General features: G+C 44.4%; 1 protein-coding gene and 1 long non-coding RNA gene across 3 annotated transcripts; one reads left to right on the forward strand and one right to left on the reverse strand.

Annotated features, from left to right (window-relative positions):
* Window positions 1–2,406: 2,406 nt before the first annotated feature.
* On the forward strand, window positions 2,407–20,319 carry POF1B (POF1B actin binding protein; the record flags this gene model as incomplete). 2 transcript variants are annotated; one of them, XM_082061800.1, is made up of 15 exons in its annotated part: window positions 2,407–2,859; window positions 8,664–8,702; window positions 9,161–9,262; window positions 9,930–10,130; window positions 11,534–11,664; window positions 12,694–12,721; window positions 13,703–13,777; window positions 15,736–15,828; window positions 16,301–16,414; window positions 16,557–16,709; window positions 16,827–16,937; window positions 17,613–17,741; window positions 18,022–18,095; window positions 18,456–18,570; window positions 20,134–20,319. In XM_082061800.1, 15 exons carry the CDS (start codon window positions 2,407–2,409, stop codon window positions 20,137–20,139), a joined length of 1,824 nt encoding a protein of 607 aa, XP_081917926.1. In that variant the 3' UTR covers window positions 20,140–20,319. The 2 variants fall into 2 exon arrangements, with proteins under 2 accessions (XP_081917926.1, XP_081917925.1); XM_082061799.1 differs by lacking the exon at window positions 20,134–20,319 and having other exon boundaries at window positions 18,456–18,609.
* Window positions 18,612–22,935, reverse strand: LOC309444176. The gene is made up of 4 exons (XR_014184964.1): window positions 22,011–22,935; window positions 21,445–21,594; window positions 20,316–20,460; window positions 18,612–20,018 (listed from the first exon to the last, which is right to left on the reverse strand). It is a non-coding gene; the product is annotated as an uncharacterized lncRNA (long non-coding RNA).
* Between the last annotated feature and the right edge of the window lie 1,259 nt (window positions 22,936–24,194).

Consider the following 24,194-nt stretch of genomic DNA (forward strand, 5'->3'; position numbering starts at 1 on the left):
CCTCCCTCTGCCAGGGGTTGTCCCACCATCTGCACAGCCCCAACCAGTGAGCCCAGGGTGAAGAGGTTAATTAGGAACAAGGTGGCTGCCCTGGGCTGCCTGGCTCAGGCTCTGCAGACAGGCACCTTCCACCAAACCTCGAGTGCATTATGGCTTTTCCTTCAAAGGGAAGATCAGACAACCGAAGCCTCAGCTTCCCAGCTGGTTCTGACTTCCCCTTCCAGCTCGCAAGCTTCCTTTCAGTTGAAAGCAGATTTTTATCTCTGCCTCATCAAGCTGCTTATGGGGTGTAGCTGCCTGCCAGCTTGCCAGCTTCTTAACCCTCTCTTCCTCCACCCTTTCAGACAGTTTCTCAACCCCATATGACAAATACTTTCAATACTTTAAGTGTAGACACCAGAACAGAAATTTTTTTTCAGTTGTTTTCCAAATGAGTATTTTTGTCTCCTATTTTATATCAAAATACAGTTTTATTCCTCCTAGCCGCAGCTGTCACAGCAAGAAATCATACTGAACAGGTAACACCCTGTAAGATACAGAATGCAGTATCACTCTTGGGTTTAGATGTATAGAAAACTTTGGTCACATTAAAATTCAATTGCTTTGTTTGAGGCTCTTTTCATTAACTCGTACAGATCACCATGCATATATTACTTACTGTTATTATTTATGACTCTAATAATCCTCGCCACATCTACAAAGGTTTCCGGAAGTTATTTTGTATTTCCATTATAATAGGATGACTTAGGGTTTGCTTTCTGCTGACCCTTGTAAGAAATTTCCAGGACACTCTTTATTAAACAGGGCAGGACACCCACTCTGCTGAGATTCCTGAGCTGGCTCACCAAGAGTGTTCTCCACATTTTACATTACAGCACTTTTTCCCCCCTAAGGAGTATTGCTGTAGTTTCTGTAGTTTCCTACTGACCCATAAAACAATTTTTGTGTAAAATAGAGACTGGGTTGTTGTAACCGTATTCTGTTGCTTTCCAATAAATGGTATTTGAAGTTGTTTTGTGAGAAGCCATCAGTAGATTTTTCAAGCCAGTGAACCAAGAGTGAGGTTTTAGGAGAACACAGGTTTTCATTGCATATAGTTCCTTTCAAACCAGTGGGATAAAACTTACCTCAAATGGCTTTTTATATACACTCAGACATAAATTGTAAGTCTGTTTGGGTTTAATGCCTGAAGGAGAAGTGAAACTTTTCATATTGGATGGATGTATCTCCAGGTGTCACAGTACCTTAAAATACTGAATTGTTGTAGGATCTCCTCCCGAAACTCCCCACTTCCCAGCCGCCTGTTGAGCAGATTTTGTGAGCACTTTTAAATTTGTGAGACAGAGCTTTCAGTGAATGGCCAATGTAACGCCATGTACACAGCCGGTATCGCTCCATTACGTCAAAGGTGTTTTGCCATAACATGGTACTATAGAAACTATTTTTTTGTGTGACCTGAACTTGTGTGACCTGAATTTGTTTCCTTATAGGGGAAACAAACCGACAAAATTAAGAATCTACGGTTTATTATTAAGGATTATATTATAAAGGATAATATTTATTACACAAGATTCTGCAATTATGTTATTGCTACATTACCTTGCAGAACAAAGTTCTCAGTTAGGGCTTGCCTGATGTAGGCAAAGGAACCCAAACCAAAATACGCTGGATTGAGAAATAACTGAATTCTCATTCTTCTCTATGGAGTGAGACTTTGGATAAGTAACTAATTCCCTCCTTTCTGGAGAAGCGTGGTGCTGTAGCTGCGATGCAGCTGCAGGAACACACGCGTTTAGCAAACACGCGCTTTTCCCACCACCTGCTGCTCCAGCGCCGTTTGCTGCGTGGCGGGAAGGCGATGGCTCCGGCAACGGCTCCCTTCAGAACTTCCTGATAAAGTATTTGAGTCATTTGATTGAGTGGCTGATACCTGTGTGTGTACGCTCCCCCTACACACTGTAAATTGATTAATAACAAAGGGCCTTATTAAACGGCATTATGCTTTGTTTTTCCTCTGCTTTTTCCATTACGAGGTTTCATTACGGTGCCGTATCACAAGCCTGGATCCGAGGGCGGTATCTGCTATGTGGAAAATCCCCTCGCCGGGCGGGAGGAGGGCCAGAGGAAGGTGAATCCGCTGCAAAACACGCCCGGGGCACCGGGCACGACCCCGGGGTCCGCGGTCCCGTCGGCGGGGCGGAGGCGGCCCCGGGTTCCCCGCGTACCCCGGGTCTCCCTGGCCGGCTGCCCGCCGAGGGGGCGGCGGCCGCGGGGCTCTGCCAGCCGCAGGTGTGTCCTGCCCAAGGCGCGGCCCTCTCGCAGGTACTAATCGCCGCCCTGCCCCGACCGCCTTCTGCATTCGCCGCCCCGCTCCCCCGGAGCCGGCGGTGCCCGAGCGCGGCCGGGATGTACGGGGGCCAGCAGCAGCTGCAGCCCCCCGCGCTGCCCCCGCACCTCTCGCAGCAGCACCAGCAGCAGCACCACTACTACCGGCGCCAGCAGCACTACAGCACGCTCCCCGCCCGCCGGCCCGCGTCCTGCCCGGAGCCGCTGCCCCGGCCCCTGCCCTGCCGGGAGCCGCCGCCCTGCCCAGAGCCCCCGCCGCCGCCGCAGCCGCCGCCGTGCCGGGAGCCGCCGCCCTGCCCCGAGCCGCCGCGGCCCCTGCCCTGCTTCGAGCCCGCGCCCCAGCAGCAGCAGCAGCCGCAGCCGCAGGACAGCGGCGTGGCGTACGACCGGGTGCGGACCTACGGCCCCGGCTGCCGGCGGGTGAGCACGTCCTGCTCCTCCCGGGCGGGCTCGCCGATGGAGTGCTCGCACGGCTACCAGCAGATCCTCTCCGGCTGCGACCCGCTGCAACAGGTACGGGAGCGCCGCCGGGGCTCCTGCGCCCTCACCCCTCCCTCCCGGGGCGCCGCTCCCCTGCCCGCCGCGGTGCCCCGGTCCCTCCCGGCTGAGGCGGAGTCGAAGCCAAAGGCCGCCCCAGGTGCAGAGGCAGCGCCGGGCCGCGAGCCTTGTGCCGCCGGGCACGGCGGGGTGGCCGCGGGGTCCCGTAGGTCCTGCCCAGCCGAGCGGATGCTCGGGACGGGATTCCCGGTGCGGTGGAGCCGCGGGCGGTGCGGGGGCCCCGGGCCGCCGCCTGTTGCGGGGGTGAGCCCGGCCGAGCCCTTCTCAACCCGCCCCGCCTGTGCGGGGCTTTTCCTTTGGAAAAGTCCTTTCCCCTCGGACCGAGCTGAGGGACCCGTCCCTGCGCCTGACGGCCGTTAGAAACACTCGGTCCTTCCACAGAGCACCCGTCTGGGCAAACCCGCGGCCGCTCCTGTCACGTTTCCGTGGAGGAGGCCCCGGAGCGGGGCTGTGGCCGGAGGGCCGGCCTGGGCCTGCGCTGCCCCGAGGGGCCCGGCGCGGGCGCTCCCTGCGGGCCCCGCGGTTGCGGGTCGCCTTTAAAGCACAGCGGGGCCGTTCCTTTGGCCAAGTGTGATCCCCAACCCCCTAATTAATTTAATCGTGCAGTGGTGGATGGGTCCGGAGCCACACCGACCGGGAGGATCTTATCTTTGAGATGGGCAGCTGATGAAAGCACTCATGGCTTGATGCAGTAGCGAAAGCTTCGTACCTCAGTAACCTGTTTCAATCTAGAACTATTAAATACCTCTCGCTTTAAATTTCTCCTTTTCATTTTGAATAGATAATAGATCCCATATTTGTTCATAGGACCATAGAACAGTTTGGGTTGAAGGGACTTGCCCAGCTCCCCCAGTGCCCCCCCTGCCATGAGCAGGGACATCTTCACCAGCTCAGGTTGCTCAGAGCCCCGTCCAGCCTGGCCTGGGATGCCTCCAGGGATGGTTCATCCACCACCTCTCTGGCCAACCTGGGCCAGGCTCTCACCACCCTCATGGTGGAGAATTTCTTCCTCATGTCTTGTCAGAATTTACCCTCTTTTAGTTTCGTTTCCTGTTTCACAACTCTGATTTGCGTGTTTTTTAAACTTGAACTTCCAAACACCTTATTATGTTGAAGTATTTTCACCCATTTTATCAGTGGAACTGTAAAAATGCAGCCGGAGCAGGAGCTCGGTGCTGCCTTTCCCACTGATGGGATGTGCACAAAAACTCTTTTCTGCTTATTTGCTGCTAATCATGTAAATATAATATAAAGGTGTGTGTGCTTAATAGTTCTGTTTAAATCGGTGGTGCTAATAATGTGTGTGACTAGGCAGGCAGGGAAGTAATAGAGTCGATTTAGCTTTGCTTTCAAAGTCGTCACAATGTAGTTTAGCAGGTTTGCTGCTGTGTGCGAGTTAAGGAAGTGGCTTGAAGGAATTTATGGAATTTATATAATTTTAACATAGGCAATTGATATCTTAGCTAAACCTTAAATCTTGAAACCAATGACTTAAGAACAGCTATGACTATAAAACAGAAAAGGACAACAGAGTGGATTCTCAAAACTTTTTTTCTTCTTCAGACTGTTGTCTGAAGGACTCAATATGGGAATGTCTGTAGGACTCAATATGGGAATGCTTATTTGTTTCAAGTTGAGCTTTTGTTTAAATTTCTTTCCTGTGGTATTAAAATCATTAACTATGGAAGAGACTAGGAGTTAAGACCAATATGAAACCTCATCTTTCGGCACCATGTTTGCAGAGTTGAAGGGCTGCCTTCCTCTGCTGGGCGACTGCTGTAAATTCTGGACACTGAGCCGCTTCTCTGCTGGTTCTGTGTGGGGTGGATGTGACAGACATGTTCCCACTGTGTCAAAGCGGTTGGTCCCTCTGTTGCAAGATGTGGGGCAGGAGTGTAAACACTGGTCTCTCACCTCCCAGATAAGCGATCTGCTCGCTGAGGCTGGATGATAGTCTGAATTGCGTTCAATTAATTAAATATTCATTAGAATAAGTACTGCAGTCCCAGGCTTCCTCTACTCTGATAAGTATGTGAACAATTTGATTAGAGCCTCAAATACTGTCTCTACTCTACGAAGTATGTTTAATTTTCAATGTGTGTTTTAGTCACTGAATCCATTAAGTCGCGCCGATGAAAAATAATGTCTTGCTGAAGTGTTTTGCAGGATTAGACTTGAAAGACAAAAAAGGGCGTAGTTCAAACCTGGGTTTGTTTGGGTTGCAGTTTTAAGGGAGGAGAGGGAAGGTGCTTCACAAAGACTATTAGGAAGTTATTAAAGAAGAAAACAGTAACAGGGAAGTCAGCAGGGAGTGCACAGGAGGTGCAGCCTTGGTGCTGGCTGGGGTTGCCAGGCAAAGGTGCTGGGGAGGGCGTAGGAACCTTCCAGAAAATTGAGTAAGTTGTCCTTTGAGCAGATCAGGTCCAGCTGCATAAGCCAAGGGATGCAGTGGTACACGGCTGGCACAGATCTTCCAACTTCACACTGGAATTTTCAGTTAATGGCAGCCTGGAGCTGCAGTTCAAGCTTCTTACTGTTGATAAGAAAAAGGGCCATCTTTGAGCAATATTTAATTTGCTTTTGTAGATTAATTATAAAAAACTGCCTGTGGCACTGTCGATACGCTGTTTTATTGTTTGGTTGCTGTGTTCTGTTGTGTTTGTGTACGATTTTAATAAGTTGGAGGGAAAGTCTGAAACTGGTGTGTGCATATAGCACAAATAATTGTACTTTTTGTCATTCAAGATTCAATTCTCTTTACTTTTTCAATCTAACTTTGCTGATGTAGAAGCCAAATGCTACTCCCAGCCATGGCAAGCTTCATCTGGAGCAAATCAAGGCAAATTTGCTCTCATTTGCTTAATCTAAATGAAGATTTTTCTTTAGAATAAATTCTCTTCCAGTATGGCCTACCTGTGTGAACTCTTTCGCCGTGGTCATGAACAAATATTCTAGGAGATGGCAGACAGCAGACGTCTGCTGTCGGTGCAGAGGGCAAAACCCTGGAAGCCTCCGTAGGAGTTGTCGATCGTCTGAGATCTTTTCATGGCTGGGCTGGGTCCTGTGAAGTGCTGAGGGCTCTCTCCTCCCATCATGAAAACGGTATAATATTAACCAGCTTGTAAGGTTTGTCTGTATGGTTTGAAACAGACTCAAACAGCGCTGCTGTTTCCGTATTTCAGCTGCCAAGTGTATAACTCATCCCTTCTGATTAGACGACTGGGTTGCTTGTAATTAACAAGACAATAGGTTATGGGTAAAGGAGTTTGACATAGATTAAATTCTTGCCTTAGTTGCTGTTTTTTTCTCTAGCTAGGGGAAATTGTTGAAATAAGAGTGTACTGATTGTTTTTGCATAAAATTTGCATGCGATAACTGGATACATCTATGAAATGCTTATTTTAAAATTTAAAAATCCTACTTTAAAATCTTAAAGACTAGCAAGAATCATCATGGAAGTGTTGGCGTGTACCTTTTGAAATTACCCTTAGAAACGTAGACCCAGAACAACTAGTCAGGTCGTTAAATCCCAAACCCGGTCGTGCCACTGAAATCCACAGCAGCGCTGGGCTCCCCGCGTTAAACGCTGCATCTCCGAAGCCTTACAGGAGATGATGGAGAGTGGCCCCAGCTCTGCTCCTTCAGAGCGACGCAAAACGGAAGAGCCAGCGGTGAGTGTCCCTTGGGAGCAGCTCTGGGCCGGGCGGGGACGGTGCGGGGGCACTGGGGGCTGGCACTGGTGCTCAGGGCTCCTCGGCTCCCTCCCGGGGGATGCGGGTCCAGCCTGCTCGGCTGGTGCTGGAGGAAGGGCAGGCGAATCCCCGTTCGTGATGGAGCGAAGGAGATGTATCTGCATCTTCTTCTTCTGCATCTTCTTTAGAAATGAAAGATGTCTGGTGTCTTAAAAAAAAGCACAATTTAATCCAAGCAAACCAGTCTTAGGTTGTGTGCAATATTCCACACATAATAAGACTGTCCTTTTGAATATTGTAAGAGTGTATTTCAGCTCAAAATACTCCAGTCTTCTTAGTTCTGAATGTATTTCTCTGAGAACACATTGGTAACTAGATAAAATAATTTTACACGTTATCCTCTCTAAACTAGACAGGGAAAGTTGCATATTCCACAGCCCTGTGGCAGCACGATTTACTTCAGGCAGGTTTGTCCAACTTAGCAGTAAACTGAAAAGGTGTCTTTTATTTTCATGCACAATGCTCGCCTTGTTTTCATGTGCTGTACAGTGGCATCAGCTCTGAATAAAAACCATTTCTGCTCTCCCGTGGCAGCCGCGTTGTTGTAGCACTGAGCGCTCCAGTGCGGACAGAGCTGCTGGTGTGCAGCCTTCACTTCCTAAGTATTTCCATTCAAATTCTGTAGGTTTCAGAGAGATGTCAGGGTTGGGCTGTATGTTCTAGACCTCCACGTTGTTTCTCTTCAGTGTTATGTCCCAGCACAGGGAGTTGTGTTGGCATTGGGGGGTTCCTTTCCTCTATGACCTTCTCAAGTACACGGCTGTGGGAGGAGGAGTGAGCAGCTTTCAAAGTTTCCCGCAGCAGTTATGATTTTGAGATTTTTTCAATTACCATGATTGCTGCTAAAACAGCTTTCTTTTCTACTTTGATTTCGCTCTCCTGGTGCTGTCATGATTCACTCTCAGGAGATTTGGAAAACTGCTTCAGGCTTCCTAAACTTGCACAACAAACAGCTGACCTACTTCAGTGCTGCTGGTACCCGGCTCAGAATGTCTCCAAGGCTGAACTGCAGCAATACAACTTCCCAAGCACTGCCCACGGGTTAAGGGAAGAAATGACTCGCTATGAAAATTGGAAGTTTGTACGGCGAGGAAGGATAAATAGTATGCTGTAAACTAACAAATTACCCGATCCTTAGATTAGGTGTAGTGGGAATTTTGCTTACTTGGGTGAAGAACTTGACATGGAGACTCGAGGCAAAGAGTGCAATTTGTTTTAATTGATGTTGGTCCACAGGCTGGAAGATGGTGTCCCCAGTTGCTTCTAGACAGTGCTGGGGGAAAAAAGTGTAAGAATCTATTTGAAAGTGAACAAAACTGCCACTTATAGATTTCTGTAATTTAAAAAGGCGTATTTCATTTTTCATTCAAGAATGAGCAAATGTTCCGTGTGGCCATCTTGTTTCATAGGTGTCAATTAGGGAGTTTTGCGACGTTGTTTTAAAACAACTACCACTGCTTGCTGTGCTGGGTAGTGACCTGCCGGGTTTGTTGGCAGTTCCTCTGCCCCTTTCATTTCCGTGTTTAAGCAAAACACAAATTTTCTTCTCGTGGTGAAACAAGAAAGTGTTTTAGATGTGCACCCATTTACACCAGCTGACCTGAATACTTAAGACCAGAAGTAAAAGACGGTGTCTGTGGAACAGGGCCATGAGGTCTTTGAGGGTGTACTCCAGGATGGCAGCTTTGATTTGCATCCTGTTCTCTAGGCACTTACAGAAAATAAAGACTAATTCCCACAGACCTGCAACAAGGTGACTGAGAGAAAACAAACTTTTAATACTGGTACTAACAGATCGTGTCCTGTCACGCTGTGTGGGGGCTATTTATTTCCTTGGGGGTGGAAAGACCCCGTCTTAAAATCGCTGCTGGGTGATTGCAGCCAGCGATCTCAGTGTGGTTATACCTGATGGCCACATTTAGATTTGGGAATCTACATAAGCTTGAGCTCTCAGCGTAAAGTCTTTTAAAGTGCAATAATCACTGAAACTTATTTTCTTCCCTGCAGGGCACTATTCGAAGGATTATTATCGAGAATCCTGATCAGGTAGGAAAACTGTTAAGTGTTGAAGTTCTGCTTGTGTAACTTTTCCTCCCTTAATTCTCGTGATTCGGTGAAGTGCTCAGCTGCCTCATCGGGGATGCTGAATGGTCTGAAGTCCCACAGCCCATACTTGTGATGGGGAGAGATGGAATTATTAGGGATTGAAAATTCTACAGGATGGCCGGTCAGGCTTCCCACCTCTGAGCAGGGAAGTCTGTTCATGTGCTTCAATAGCATTGCTAGTGGATATCAACTTCTGTTTCTGCTGTGTTGATTTCAAATATTGTCTAGATGGAAGCACAGTTGCTTTGTTTCCAAATGGACATACCTTAAAGAACTATCTCAAAGTATATGTGTCTTCAAATTACAAACTCCCTTATCATTTTTTAGTCAAAATTACACTAATTCCGAGTTTGCTGCTTGACAACATTTATGAATGTTTTTATTAAAATGTTTTGCAGGAGCCGTTATCCCCATTTCTTAGAGGGGGGAATTTCTTTCCTGGAAATAATGTAATCTATGAAAAGACAATAAGAAAGTATGAGCTTTTAAATCCACAGCAAGTAAGTTTGTTGTTTATATTATATATTGCAAAAGAAATGGAGATGGTAGCAGAAACGTCGTGCTCCTGCGTTGTTTTGACTGGGACATAAGCTAGCTTGTAGTTTATCGTTTTGGTGGATGGCTTTGTAAACAGCACTCACTGTTCTCGATTATGAAAACAAGGTACCTGTCCCTTATATATTGTACACTTTGAACCTGGAATTGCTGAAAATGTTTATAGGGGAAATATCTCAAGCCATTTCCTGTACTGATTTTTTCTGACAGAAGTAACAAAAACTCAGTTCAACTGGAGCTCTTTTTTATCTTGAAAATACTTAAATGAAACAGGATGTGCATGTTTTTAAAGTTAGATCACACAGGTCCTGCTTGCCCAGGTATGTTAAGAGTAACAACATAATTAAATGTGCAACTCAGGAAAGTTGAATTGTCTGTTCTTTTCATTTGCAGCTACTAAATTTTGAGGAGTTGGTGAATTCCAACCTTGATGTGTGAAAGGCAAACTCATGTTCGGTTTGGAAAAAAAGCAATTTTTATTAGGATTATTAAAATATTTGAATCTTGTCATCAGTCTTCCCATGCAAAACCGCATTTCATCCATTTATATGTTCATCTTGAGCTTCCATCTCATTAGTGCAGCAGCTGAAGAAGGTTCCTTGTTGTTTCCAGGAGAAGCAGTACCAGTTCTCCCAGCAGTGCCAGGCTCCCCCGGAGCAGTGCCGCCCTGCCCAGCCCTGCCAGCCGCCCCCAGTCACGCACCAGTGCCAGCACACGCAGACCAGCAGCCCCTCGGAAGTATTTCCAGTCTCTGTGAGCGATGACTGCGGAGGAAACACAGTGAGGAGGGTCACGGTTCAGACCTGCGAACCGGTAAGAACCATTTGCTGCTTGTTTTACTGTTCACAAGGTATTTTTGTGTGGTATGCAGAGTACAAAACTTCACAGACACATAAAACTACCAGTCCCCAATCTCAGAAGTTTTTGCTCCAACTTGTAGTAGGGTCACTAAGCACTATACACCTGTTGTACATGAGTCGCCATCCCTGGAGGGGTTTAAAAGACGCGGAGATGAGGTTCTTAGGGATGAGGTTTAGTGGTGGACTTGGCAGTGCTGCATTAATGGTTGGACTTGATGATCTTAAAGGTCATTTCCAACCAAAATGATTCTGCATTGTGAGCGAAGGGCAGAGTTTGTGGGTCTGTTGCAGGTAACTTCTTTGTGTGCTGTGATTGCAGACGCTGTCTACAACTGTCCAGGACTCAGTCACATGCTATTAAGAAAAAAAAGCAAAAGGCTGTTTTAGGTGTTGTATCCTGTTTGTTGTTCGCATAGACCTGACTGATCATCATTCTGTTGTCATTTAAATGTGTCAAGTCTTGCTGGTTTGGCTTTTTTCTTTCTTCTTTATCTGGGAGCATTACCCACTGAATCAGGTTTCATCTGTCAGTCTTTTTACGACAAAGATTGAGTAATGTGAGGCCTATGCCTCTAGTTTTGGAGAAAAGATACATTGCTTTATAAACTGACGTCAATTCAGGATTGCTTTCTATCTAAACTGATCAAGGAGGATTTCAAATATATTTCAATTTGATGTATAAGTATTTGACATAGATTCACTGGAAGCACAAAATTGGCTTCCTTCACCCTTCATTTTACACCAGGTTGTAAATTCCGGAGTTTCTGAGGCTGTAGGAGGTTTGCTATACGTGTACACTATTATTTCAGTTGGGGAAGGGAGTGTAGCGGTCCTTCCTATGCATCTATTTGATCTATAGGTGGTGAGACAAATGGACTTGATGGCCTCAGTGTTAGACCTACGCAGAATCTTTTATAGCCAGATGCTCCCATAAACCAAGTTATGTGCACTCAGCTGGGGTTGCTGTTTAGATTCTTTTTATTGTTCACACACAAACATTTGAACTGTGGCAACACAAGCACCATTTTTGCAGTGGGGAATCTTGCACCTGCCTGGTTTGATCTGGGTGCTGCCCCCAGGCAAGCGTGTACATTAATGAGATTTCCTAATTCTCAGTACTTCCCGTATTAGCGTAATGCTGATGACATTGCTGTTGTAAAGGAAGTCATTTATTTCTATATCATTCACTGCAAACCAGAAGACAGGGAAGATTTAATACCAAGGAAAACAAGTGTTAACAAATTGCAAATTAGTAAGAGTGAACAGAATCAAATCAGTCATCCTTGTAGCATTTTCATGTTCAGCTTTCATTCCGAAGAGAACTCAATGATGATCTTGTTGCGTATTTTCTGCCAGGTGAATTGCTCCCAGGACAACCACGAGCAGCTGGACTGCCGCTACTTCGGTGAGCTCCTCGCTGAGCTGAACCGCAAGACCAGCGACCTGTACAGTTGTTTACTACAGCACGTGGAAAAGATAGGAGGAAGGTACTGGCATCATCTCTGTTCTGCCATTTCGGTGTTGCAGAAATCTCAGCGCTGCACAGCTGGGGGACAGGATTGGTTGCAAGTTGGTTTGGTTTTTTTTTCCCTGACAACTAGAATTGACTGGGTGTTTTACACATTAATCTAATTCACAGAATGACTGAGGACATAAAAATGCTGTAAGCCAAGTAAATGTATTGAATTTGATGCTTTTTCGAATTTAGATGAATATGCAATAGGAATTACTTATTCCATGCCTGTTTGCATATAGAGCAACTGAGTATATTTACAGTGTGCTCTGACACATATTTAATGATACAAATCCATTATTACATCTCGAAGAAACAACCCAAATGTCTAAATTGCCATTTCCTTTGTTCTGTCATGGTGTTATATCACAGCTTAATAGACAGCTGGCATAAAGCTCAGTATCTACATGCAAATTAACGCTGGGCATGTATCTGCAGAGCCCTATGGACTGTCTTTGAAAAGAAATGCAGATCACAGCAGCTGGTAACCTTGAGTCCTCACCATGTTCTCCGCTTCCCTCACCGTCACCTTCCCTCTTCCCCACAGTCTAGTCTGGTGCTTTCCAGGCTCACTGAAATCAGAAAATGGTCCCGTTGCAGGGGAAAAGTGGAATTTAAGCATCACAACCTGACATTGCTAAATAAACACTTCAGGCATGTCAATATGTTGCATCAGTTCTGGGTCAACCATTACCAAGGCAATTAACAATGTAATTGGGTTAACCAAACATAATTGGGATAACTGCCCAGAGAAACAGAGATAGTCAGCCTGTGTTCACCGGACTGCTGTTGGGCTTCCAGCCTCCTCAGATACTTCTGCACGGAGCCATATTTAACAACTCCTGTTGCCCAGCACCTTAAAAGGCAACAGCTCTGGATCCAATAAAGAACCTTCCTTGCTCCATATTTTAAAGTTAATCTTTATATAGTTCGGACTGTGGGCATGAACAGTTCTCAATACACTTTCTGTTAATGGGTCCCTTGGATTTTGTCTGTTTTACAGGAACCACGACATTGAATTTACATCTCAGGTAAGCATCAGGCACGCTCTGGGTAAGCAGCTCCTGACGTGTAGCGCTAGTAACAGCGGTGTGGATCTGCCAGCAAATTAAGGCAAGGCAGTTTTAATGAAGGATGCTGGTCTTTGTTACTTAATGATTCCTGCTAGTTAATAATATTCAGAGCCTAAAACCTACTGCTAGACATGTATTTGCAAATGCACTAATACTGAAATGAACCTTTCAGAGTTGCATTATTCCAGAGTGAGAGTCAAATTTTGAAAGCCTTCCTGTTGTGCCGGCAGTGGTTCCATTGTCACACAAACTTACAGAGCTACGTGGGCTTTCACTGTACACGTTCTGCGAAGGGTCTTTGACTCTCGTGCCAATGACGCTGCTGTTTGGCAGCAGGTGCTGCCCCACAGCAGAAGTGCCGAACGCCGCCTCCACAGAGCTGAGGAACGCAGGTCGGCAGAACTGAGTTCCCGCCTCTGCAGAAAGCTCGTGTTTGTGAACTGGGCCAGGACAGAGTCATCAGCACCTCTGTTATTTCTAAAGGCATTGTGTATATAGCAGAAATATTTGTCTAGGATTAGAGAATCAATGCCACTGGCAGTATCTCCTGTGACATATTGGTGTCTTCATTGACAGTCTGTTCTTTGTTTAGAAACATGGGATTTACTCATATCATAAACTGCTTGGGAGTTCTGTTTTAGCATCAGCGGTTTTCTTGAGAGGGGATTGTTTTGAATACTGCTTTTAAAAAACAAATGTTAAACTCGATGATTTGAATATATGCTTCATGTATTACTTCATCTCAGTTTTTATACGCCAAACATACATGAGACTTTGGAAATTTTCTGGATATACTTTGATCTCTTTCATTCTTATTTGCCTTGTACTGGGCATGCTTTTCATAGTAGACCTGTGTAATTAATGGAAGAAACCACATTATGATCTGCCAGGCAAAATTCTTAATCAAGATGTCTCCCCTTTCTTCCCTTCTTTGCTTAGAATGAAGATATTGAAGATTTAATTCCTAAAGGACTGTCTGAGGCAACAAAGCAGCAGATTCGTTATCTCCTCCAGGTACGTGAATGGAGTACAGGGGGTGTGTGTAAGCCTACAGTAACTTGAAACAGCCTTACACATACCAGGCATTCAGTACATAACATACTTCACTCTGTATTCTGCTTATTCCATTTTTTCTAGTGAAGGGTGAGGAATCGTACAGGTGCCTCCACCTTGCGTGTCGTGGCCGTCAGTTCCACACACACCCTGTGTATTTTAAACTGAGATTTACTGGTGCTTTCTTGCAGTTTCACTGGAAACCACCTTGTCTTTAGACCAATTATAGGAGAACACAGATCTTTCATCTTTTTATTTGTGTTGTATATTAATACTTTTTTAAAAGCTAAAGGCAAATAGTAGGTGCTTTACTGCATGTTGAATTGGATGTCAGTTGCCAGCTACTAATGCTTGTAACTTAGGACAGTTGAACAGGGGTGACTTTGCAAGTCCCTTCCAACTGGAATTATTTTTTTACATGGGAGAGGGACACTGACACCAAAATATTTCGTGACCCCATGTTAGACCAGTGTCCCAGGCAGCTGGTGCAGCTCGCTCTGGGTGAAAGAGCTGAAACACAGATTCCCTGGTTTCTGAAAGTCCCCCTGGTTTTACATTCTTGCACCTGTGCTTAAAAAAAGGCACCTGTCTTTTGGGGAACGGGATTTAGTCAGCATCCGTACCGAGCGTGCTCTGGGACTGCAGACCTGTCCAGCCGCTGGGACGGAGTTACGCGGGGTTGTTTTTTACATGGGGGAGGATTCTGAGCACGGACTGTGCTGGGTGTGCCCAGGGGTGCAGGTCTGAGAGCACCCACAATTTCACTATGTGGCACCTATGGAATTTCGCAACCTCTAGCACTAAGTACTTGCTGAGTGGAGATTTATTTATATTTTTATAGTCTAAATTCAACCATTTTTACTTAATCCTTTCTTTTAATCTACTCTTATGTTTTACAATAAAACAAAACTATAAGTCAAAACTGAAATTCTACTTTAATTAAGAAACAAATGAGCGAGTTACACTAGAAATGTTGTTTCTGAAGTCTCAGTCACATAGTAGCACCAATGGGGATAAAAGATACAACAAGGGCGAGTCACCATACAGATGGAGATCTTGATGGCTTTCGTCAGTTTGATCAAGAAATTTCTATTTTCACAAATAACTTCTAAGGGCAAGTTTCAGGGGAAGAGAAACAGGAGGATTTAAATTTTGTCCAGATAGTAAAAAATACATCTTTTGCATAGAATATTCAGCCCTTCCAGTTGAGTCAAAACTTGAGGAATCGTTCTTTCAAAATCTGTTTTTCTTCTTTCAAGTATTAGAAATGTATCATAAAATGCAACAGTTGTGCTTTAATATGAATCAATACAGAGCTGTTAACATGCATTTAAAGAACAAACAGATGAGCATTAGGCTGTTGTGCGTTACTGCCTCTCCTTTTCATACAGCTGAATCCTTTAATCTTTGGGAGCTTTTAAAGGGAGGAGTTAGTTGCATGGCCTTTTTTTTTAATTTATTTTTTAAATTTTAATTAAATTGTCTTGCCCGTGGGCAGAAAGCACCCTTTGCCAGATCCCAGAGATGATGATTCATTCCTCTCTGGCTTCTCGGGTAGGGGAGTTAATTTTTTCAAATCTGCCTAAGTCACAGAACTCTGAACACTCAAAAAATGACTGTGCAACATTCACACATTTATTTTTCCCTTTATTGGTGTACAAATGCAGTTCTTTACTCTCTTGTTCCTTCAATTTAAAATTATGATCCTGTGTTCCAAAGCAGTAATACACAAACTATGCCATCTGCAGAACAAAGTGCACGAAAATGTTTCTTTGTAGAAACTGTGGGCAATTCAAAGCCAGACACGCAGTGGTTCTCAGAGTGAAGTTACTCTCGACTGTAGAGGAGTTTTCTGCCGACCCATTGTCAAGCACGTTGTAAACAAAGCACGCTAATTAATCCTTCTTTTCTCCTCCTAGATGAGAGTGACATCGGATAAATCTTTGAGACTTGTGCTTTCCACTTTCAAAAATCTACGTGAAGAGCTCAGCCACTTGCAGGATGACCTGGGGGTAAGTCTGGCTGTTCATTCTTGTGGCATCATCCTTACGAGGAAATGGAAATTGTGAGCTGGAAATGGCTGGTTTGTGAACGACGTGCAGCACTCACACAGCGGATGAGGTTACGTTTCCTTCTAGCACTGGTTTTCCTGTGTTCAGTTTGTTGAAGCCTAAAAACCCAAATGCTTTCAAAGGGAGAAAAGACTCTGCTGAGTGGAATTAGACTTAAAGCTGAATTGGTGTCCATGTGTGGAACTGAGAGCAGTGTCAGGATCCCAGCCTCACCACGCAGCACAAAGCCACAAATACCACTGTGATGGGCACCTGTGTGCTGCGTAGTTTAAAAAACACCGTTTCAGGAAAAGGGAGTGTTTTCTCAGTTCTAAAACATCACTTACTAATTACTCAGTGTGTTGCACTTCGATTGTGGGAAAAGTTTACTGAAAAGTTGCTGCTATTGACCATAAACACTTTTGTCTTGCAGAAGTTAGAAACTGACAACGTCTTACTGAAGAAGGATTTGGCTTTTAAAGATTCTCAAGTAAAAGAATATGAAACCATGCTGGCTTCTCTGAGAGAGAATAATCGCCAGCAGCAGGTAAATCTAAACCCGTACTTTCAGTGTAATCACAGTCAGCTCCAAACCAGCCAGCCCGCTGACTTGTGTTACGTGTAACTGCCCGGCGCACACGCGTGATCCCGTGAGCTCACCACGCATCTCTGCTCTGTGTCCTCCCCAGCAGGCGCTGCGGGACAGCACGGCGCGGTGCCGCTCGCTGGAGGAGCAGCTGCTCTGCCTGCGGCTCAGCGAGGGCGAGAAGGAGTGTCAGCTCAAGGAGCTGGAGTACAGCAAGCGCGCCCTGGAGCAGGAGATCCAGAGCCTCCGGCTGCAGGTAACGGGTCGCCTGTTCTGTTCAGCGGCTCTTCTTCACAGATACAGATGTGTAATGCATGAAAAATAATGACAAAAATGCTCTTTTAAAAATAAAAAACTACTGAATTTTCTGTAGGCCTGCTCTAGTCCAACGCTCCAGACCACCACAGATGAGCTCTCCAGCCGTTACGTAGAGATGATCAATAACTTGAGAGAGGACAAAGATCGTGAGATCCGCAGTCTCAGGGTAAGCTGGTTCACCTGGTGTGTGTGTTTCTCACTGTGTGTGACTGCAGGTGAGCAGTTTCTTTTTTAATTAAGGAACAGGAAAGATCTACCATGTGTACTTTATAGATATCTCTTGGTTCTGCAATTACCTTATACATAGCCACTTATGAGGGCTCAGAAACCCTTAGAGTAGAACAGAAAACTGTGACTGAAAAAAACAAAACTAAACCACCCCACAACCAAAGAAACAACAATTCCTTTGATACAGAAATTTGTGATTAATGAGATTAGCAGCCTTTCCTAAAGGGAGGTGTTGTGTGTCCTAATAAAGTAAGAAACTAGCCAAAAGACACCCAACAGAAAACAAAAATAAATCCCAGTGAAAACTCTATGTAGGAAACATCTCTCATTTAAATCATGATAGTAATATTGTCCCACCCTGGAAGCCAATTCAACTTGGTCAGTGTTGTATTAGCTTTGTTCAGCATTATAAAACTATTACATTGATACTAGGTGATACAATTAGCACTTTCTGAATTTACTGTGCAGCTCAACATTCTTATTTGAAAATCACTGGGTCTCACTGGTAAAGATTTTAATAAAAGAAAATACGTCTAGAGTCCTAGAAACATACTGAAAAGGGAACCTGCAAGGAGCACAAAACACCTGATTGTTCCTTAAATATGTTTTATAGTCTCAGTTATCCCAATTCCATCAAGATATATCAAGGAGAGAAGGAAGTAACAGTGACTTGCAAATAAGGTTGCATGAACTGACATCAACGCTGGAGGAGAAAGATGCTGTTATCAAACAGCAGCAAGAGGTAAAATAATACAACTTATTTCTCTGCTAAGAATTTTTATCTTTAAGCCTCCACTTGTGGTGTCGGTGGAAGTTTACTTAGAAGTGACTTGTACTCTGCTGGTTCGGCAGTCGGGGTCAGGATTGTTTTTAGCTGAACGCTGTTCCTCTGCCAGGCTTCGGGAGGGGCAGGCTTGTTCGGACTGCTTTGTGAGAGGCATTTCTGCAAATATCTTGTTGTGATTTTAGTGAACTAATGCTTCAGAAAACATTGTTTCATCCAACTGTTTACTTTTTCTCAGGAACTCTTCAGATTGAAGCATGAGAAATTATCAGGCAATCCGTCCCCTGGTGTGACAACTATCATCACTAAGAAGTAATGTGGTTATTCACCTTTCTTAACAATACATCCTTTTGATTTTCCAGTGTAAAGCCTCTGTTAACCACGTTCTTGCCTCCTGAAATTGGCTGAATGCTGTCTGTTAACTGACAGGGAAATAGCCGAACTAGGGTTTCCTGTCCGGGGAGGGTTCAATACCAAGCACTTATTGTAAAAGCAGCTGGAAGGGTGGCCAGCACGGTAACGTGACATCTCAGTGACTGGATCAGCCTTTTAGTTACTAGTGAAAAGCTTTGGGGATTGATGAGTGGAAGGATGATGTGGCAAGATCAGAGTCAGTGATCTGGATATGGGTGGGCAGATTTCAGGTTACAGGTTTGCAACTCTTCAATACAGGTACAGGAATCAGTATCCTATTCTGGGTCTCCTGTCTGACGACTACAAGGCGACATCACCTGTCAATAAATCACAGACTATTGTAATTGAGAGGACTGGAGAGATATGGAAACAGGTAAGTTCTACCTAGAGATTGACTATTCAGTCTCTGAAATTCCTAAGTATTCAATTTAGCTTCAAAGAAAGTACTAGCCAAGACTGACAGCTGAGAGAAAGCCATAGTGTTAATTGAACTTGGCTGCAAAAAGCAAAGTGACTGATTAAAGTCACGGAACTGCACTCTCTAGTGCAAGAGGGCAGTAATTGTGGGGTGGAGTATAGATAAAACAGCCTTTCCTTGTTTTCTCTGACACATAATAACCTTCAACAAAATTAACAGAAGGTAACTCCAAACTATTATTAAACATCATAAGCACCTTGTCCCTGAAGCCCACAGTGAGCCAGGGCCGGGACTAATCCAGGAAACGCAGCAGCGTGGTGACTTTTTAAGGAGTGATCCCAAGTGGAATAGCAAGTAAGACACAGGAGCTATTTATGTTACAGGGCACAAGGTCATGTTGCCAAGTCTGAATGACCAGGTAAAGGCTTGAGAAAGGTCAGTGTGGCCAGTTCTTGTGTTCTGAACAAGGGCCTGTGGGGCGCTGGCTGCAGACAGCACGGCTGAGCAGCACCATAAACAAGTGTAGGAAAGCAGCTTTGTGGGAGGACACGGCCAAGAAAAAGACAACGATGTGAGCGGCCTGAGTAAAAAAAGGGTAAAACATCTGGCATGTTCTAGAAGGATACGTTACCTGGAGTAGGATTAAGGAAATAAAAGGTAGAGGGCACTGGCAAACAGCAGAGTTTTGTTACTGATCTCTAAAACTCTTCCAGTTGCACATCAACCTAGTGAAATGTCCAGGAGTTAAAGAGTAATGAAAAAAATTACAAAAACAAAGCCCAACCTCCCCTCTCTCCTAGCTTGCTTGAAAAGTTAGTCATATAAAAAATGGGAAAGATGAGTGTACTCTGCCTTGGAAGAGATCAGTATCGTTACACCAATGAGAACTGTTTGTATTTTAGTTTCCCAAGCACTCTATCAATCACTCCTGCAATTTTCAGCTGAAACAAAATTACTTTGCTGCAAGATGATGATCTTGATAAATCCCATGTGAGCAGTGCCAAGTTCACCTTTACTCCAGGCTTAACAAGCACTTGGTCTGTGCTCGTGTCCTGCAGCCAGATCTGTCTGCACTCAGTACTGAACAGTAACACTGATGAGCAGCTGAGTAGTGCCAGGTTTATACTGGGAAGTAGGTGGTACATTACACAGGCTTTCAAGCACTGATTATTTGTTATGCTCAGGCCTTTAAAGATACTCAAATGAAAGTACTTTAATGTGGCTTGTAATGTCAATCCAAATTACATTAGAGAAAACTTTTAGGGCAAAAATTCTGTAGTACGTGCTATGTAGGTAGCTGATAACTTCCCATTCTCGGCTGTTTTCCCAAGTACAGAACAAGCTCTTGTCCTCAGTTTTGCGTTCGTGAGGGAGGAAAAGCTCATGGGCCCCTTGAAGTCAGGCTGTCAGAGAAGAAGTACATAATTAAATAAGGCATGCTTTATAGAGCACAAGTTTGCTTTATAAACAGAAATAGGTTTGTGCATTTTCTTCTAACAAGTTGCTTGTTTCTTTCAGGAATGAAAGAAGCCCCTAAGCCAGAGCTGCTCAAAGGTGAATTCAAGTGCTTTACTTTCTGCTATTTTGCATCCGAAAAAGGTTCAGTCTGACAGTGAGAAAGGCTGGGGAATGCAGAAGGACATGGAAGCATGAAGACATGGAAAACACGGTCTCATCGCCACCATAAAGAACTCGGTTACCTGTGTCCGTAACAGCTGTGTACAAATCTCCCCTGTACTTTTGCACCCTTACGTTGCCCTCAGGAGAGCGCTGTGCCTTGCTTTTGTGTGGACTTGGGTTTCTTGACATGACTGACTTCTGTTCTCCAGCCAGTCCCGATGCGATCTGAGAGACAAAAGGAATAAGCGTGAAACCTTTTCCTTTTTTTCCTATCAGCCTCCTCTCCTGTCCTGTCTCCTCCCGCTGAGAAGTGAGCGGGATACCAGTTGAAGTCCCATACACAACGAGTGGCTGGTTCCAGCACAGACGGACTCTCACATTGACAATTTCTCTACTGCTGCCTGTTGAAGATGAAGCAAACCCCAGAAGCAACCTTCATGGGGAACTTTAAAAATACCTCACTGAAAAACGCTGACCTTGCATCTGCCTGCGCAGGGGAACCTAAAACACAAAGGAAAATGTCTTAACCCACCCCAGCTACACAACAACTCAAACTTAGCTACTGAGTTGGCAAATACCAGAGTTACGTATTTCAGTGCAACAACAGGGCAAATGCTGATTCTAAAAATGCCACTGACCTCAGAGCTGAGGTATTTTCAGCTGAATCTTTAATGCCCCAAACCAGCCGTAAGTATTTCCTTTGCCTTGCTTAAAAAGTTCAAGAACTTGGTATATTTTTATATAGAAAACCTTCCTATGGGAATAGCTCATAGGCCAAACTTCATTCTCAGACCAACCTTCCATTTACAATTTTTGCTCCTTGCAGGACCACAGCAATTCTCTCAGAATGATTTGGTATGAATAATTAAGCAGTTGTCTCAGCAACACAGTGCAGAGAATCACAGGAAATTTTGAACTATGCAATCAAAAGGTGCTAGCTCTTCAGCATGGGCTTCTTGCTTTGCTTTATTTCTTTAGACATGTATTTCTATTCACAAATTATATATATATATATATCTCATGACAACATTTAATGGTGAAAGGAAGCTGTAGGCTATGTGTAACTATGAAATAAACCCAAGATAAACTTCTGAGTCATGTCTGTCTGTACTGGAAACATCCCATGTCTATGCAATAGGCTAGGGGCTTGTTTTAGGTGATACAATATTGCCTTTTTTAAACAACTTGTTAGTCTAAATGAACATTTACCAGTAAATGAGTGGTGTCGGGTCCATTCTGTTGCTCCTGACGCCAGTCCTGTGCTCAGTTAACGCTGGGACGGCAAAGGTGACCTCCTTGTGTTCGTACCTGAAGAGCCGGGGTGAAATCTGCTCCCCACGCTGCTGCGGCGGGTCCAGCCTGCGGGTTCAGAGCCTGAGTCAGAGTTTGCACCATCAAACCACAATCACTTCAGCCTTGCGCTACACAAAGAGGTTTTAATTGGTTAAAAATTAAATATTCTCGTTTGAATGAGGAGTGCCTTTCCCCTCTGAAATCAGTAATTATTAGATTCTAACATAATCTCCTCGTCTCTGTGTAGCAGTTAGAAATAAGGTACGTATGCACACAGAGTTAACATACTAATGTCACAGAATAGCAAAGTGTATTCTGTCCCAATACATAATTTCAATCATGCTGTCATCTAATGACTTTTCACCTTTAGTGACCTAAATGATAAAAAGAGAAAGAAAACATTCATTTAAAGCCATTGCACTGTCCCCTGTGCAGAACTGTTACCCTGTTTGAAGGCGACACAAAATACCTGGCTGACTTACCCTGGGCTTGGCCACGATCTCAGTGGGCTGGACTAGTGGACGATCACAAACCGCTCCGACAGGCTGCGAGCAGCGGGAACACGAGTTACTTGAAGAGATGGGGAACACAAATACTTTACAAAAAGAAAATCCCAGTTTGCTGATTCCAGAAGGCAGGTGTCAGTACTGTGCTGTGCAGCACGGATCAGCTTTGCTGAGGCTCGTTCCTGTATTTTCAGACTGACTGATGCTGTCAGTGCTACAGAGCTGCTGTAAAACACATTTTACCCACAGATAACATAGAGCAATAGGTACTTGCCAAAAACCTGAATTAGCGATGAAGCATAATGGCCATTTGGGGCTGTGTTTGATTTCAAACCAGATTTATTTTAAAAGCAGATTTAGTATTTTTTTTAATTATAAAAGCACATCTTATTTGCTGTGGTCTCATCTATTGCCTCTGTTGAACTGAAACTGATTCAGCTAACGTAATTGCTGGAGTTGGTTATAGTTTCTCATTTACTCATCTCTCTACATCCTCATTACCACCCCAATTACAAACAGCATACTTTAGAGAATGTTCACCTCAGTTTCAGGTAGGTCCATTGCAACTTCTACATTTTTTTTCAGGAACAAATTAAAAAAATCAAAGACAGCATTTACTTCACATATTTAGAACAATCTACTTGCTGCCCTACTGTCTTTACCAATAGTTCTGTTAACAAAACCCTCGCTGCCTGAGCAGATCTGACAGCGTGTGGAGGTTCTTGTTCTTACACTGAAGAGAGGAGAAAATTGTCCTCTGGTTTCTACTCCTGACTCTTCCAGACAACTCAGTATGCAATACAGAACAGTTTCTCTGCCTCAGCTGTAAAATAAAAGCCCAATACAGCCCTGGTTCATAAATTACCAACAGCAGCATTCCTTTGGAAGAGCCGCCAGAGCCTTTGAACGCGACATCAAGGCAGCTCACCTGTGCCTCGCGAGTGCTCCACCGTGGCTCTTCCGCATTTTCTCTCTCGATTTCATTACCTTCAATTGTTGGCATTTGAAACCTGAAGAAAAAAAAAAAACTACAGATGGTGATCAAGACATGAATCATTTTTAACTGCTCCTGGCTTTTAGGGAGCTCTTAGTCTGTCTTTCAACAATGCAGTAAACAAATCCATGTCTGTGAAACTCAGTGCTTGCTCAAGCACCCACGAGTGTTTGTAGGTGACGGCCGGCCCGGCACGAGCGGGCAGAGCAGGAACCCAAGGGTGCAGAGCGGCGCTGAGCCCTGGGCAGCGAGCGGCGTCCCGCACGGCCCTGGGCTGAGGGCAACGCTCCAGAGCAGCAGCTCCAACTCTCACACCGCTGGCTCAAACACCAGCTGCCCAGAAGTTTAATTGCTGCCATTTCTAGCCCCCACATCCTGTGCTGTGCTCCACGGCAACGGGGGACTGAATCTTTCCACAAATTTTGCTGTAATAAAATGTGTGAAATACTCACATACCTGACTATTCCATCTGTGAAGTGGGAAACTGAGCCTGCACAGATGTCAGAGAGTCAGAAACGAGCGTCTTCAGTCTGCTACGAGGAAACTCCTTCAGTCTATGTATTCAATATAATGTTCAGGAATAAAGCATTGAAACAGTCAACAAAACACAACTTTAATCTATTAAGATTTTTTTTAATTCTACAGCCGCCTCCTCTAATTGCTGAGCATACAAAAATAATAGTATACACCAAAAAACCACTAATAGATTGATGTCTGCATCGTTTCTGGTTTTTAATACAAAACCTTCAAGTTCACTGGCTAAAAGCCCAGGGGAGATCCTTGACAAAGGGTCATTTAATAACGCACTCCAAGTTTGTAGTTACTACTGATATCATAATTCAAGTGTTCAAAGAGAGAGGGAAATTAAGACAGCAATATTTTTAGTATTTGATTTTGCAGGCTGTTCTTATTACACAGCTAAAAAGACAAAACCTACCTGGCTCTTCCCAAAATATGTGAGAAGTTTTATGTTCTCTTTACTTAAAGGAAAAAATTTCAAAGCATGTTAGTATCATATTTGATAATTATTTTAGAAATACACACAAACACATTACCTGTAACTTTTAAGGGTTAGGCAAATAAAAACCCAATACTCTCACCCCAACAGTCCGATAAAGACACCTCAAGTAACCTGTTTACCTGAAATATTATTACATATTAATTAG

The sequence above is a fragment of the Streptopelia decaocto genome, assembly GCF_964273445.1.
Source record: "Streptopelia decaocto genome assembly, chromosome: 10".
NCBI lineage: Eukaryota > Metazoa > Chordata > Aves > Columbiformes > Columbidae > Streptopelia > Streptopelia decaocto.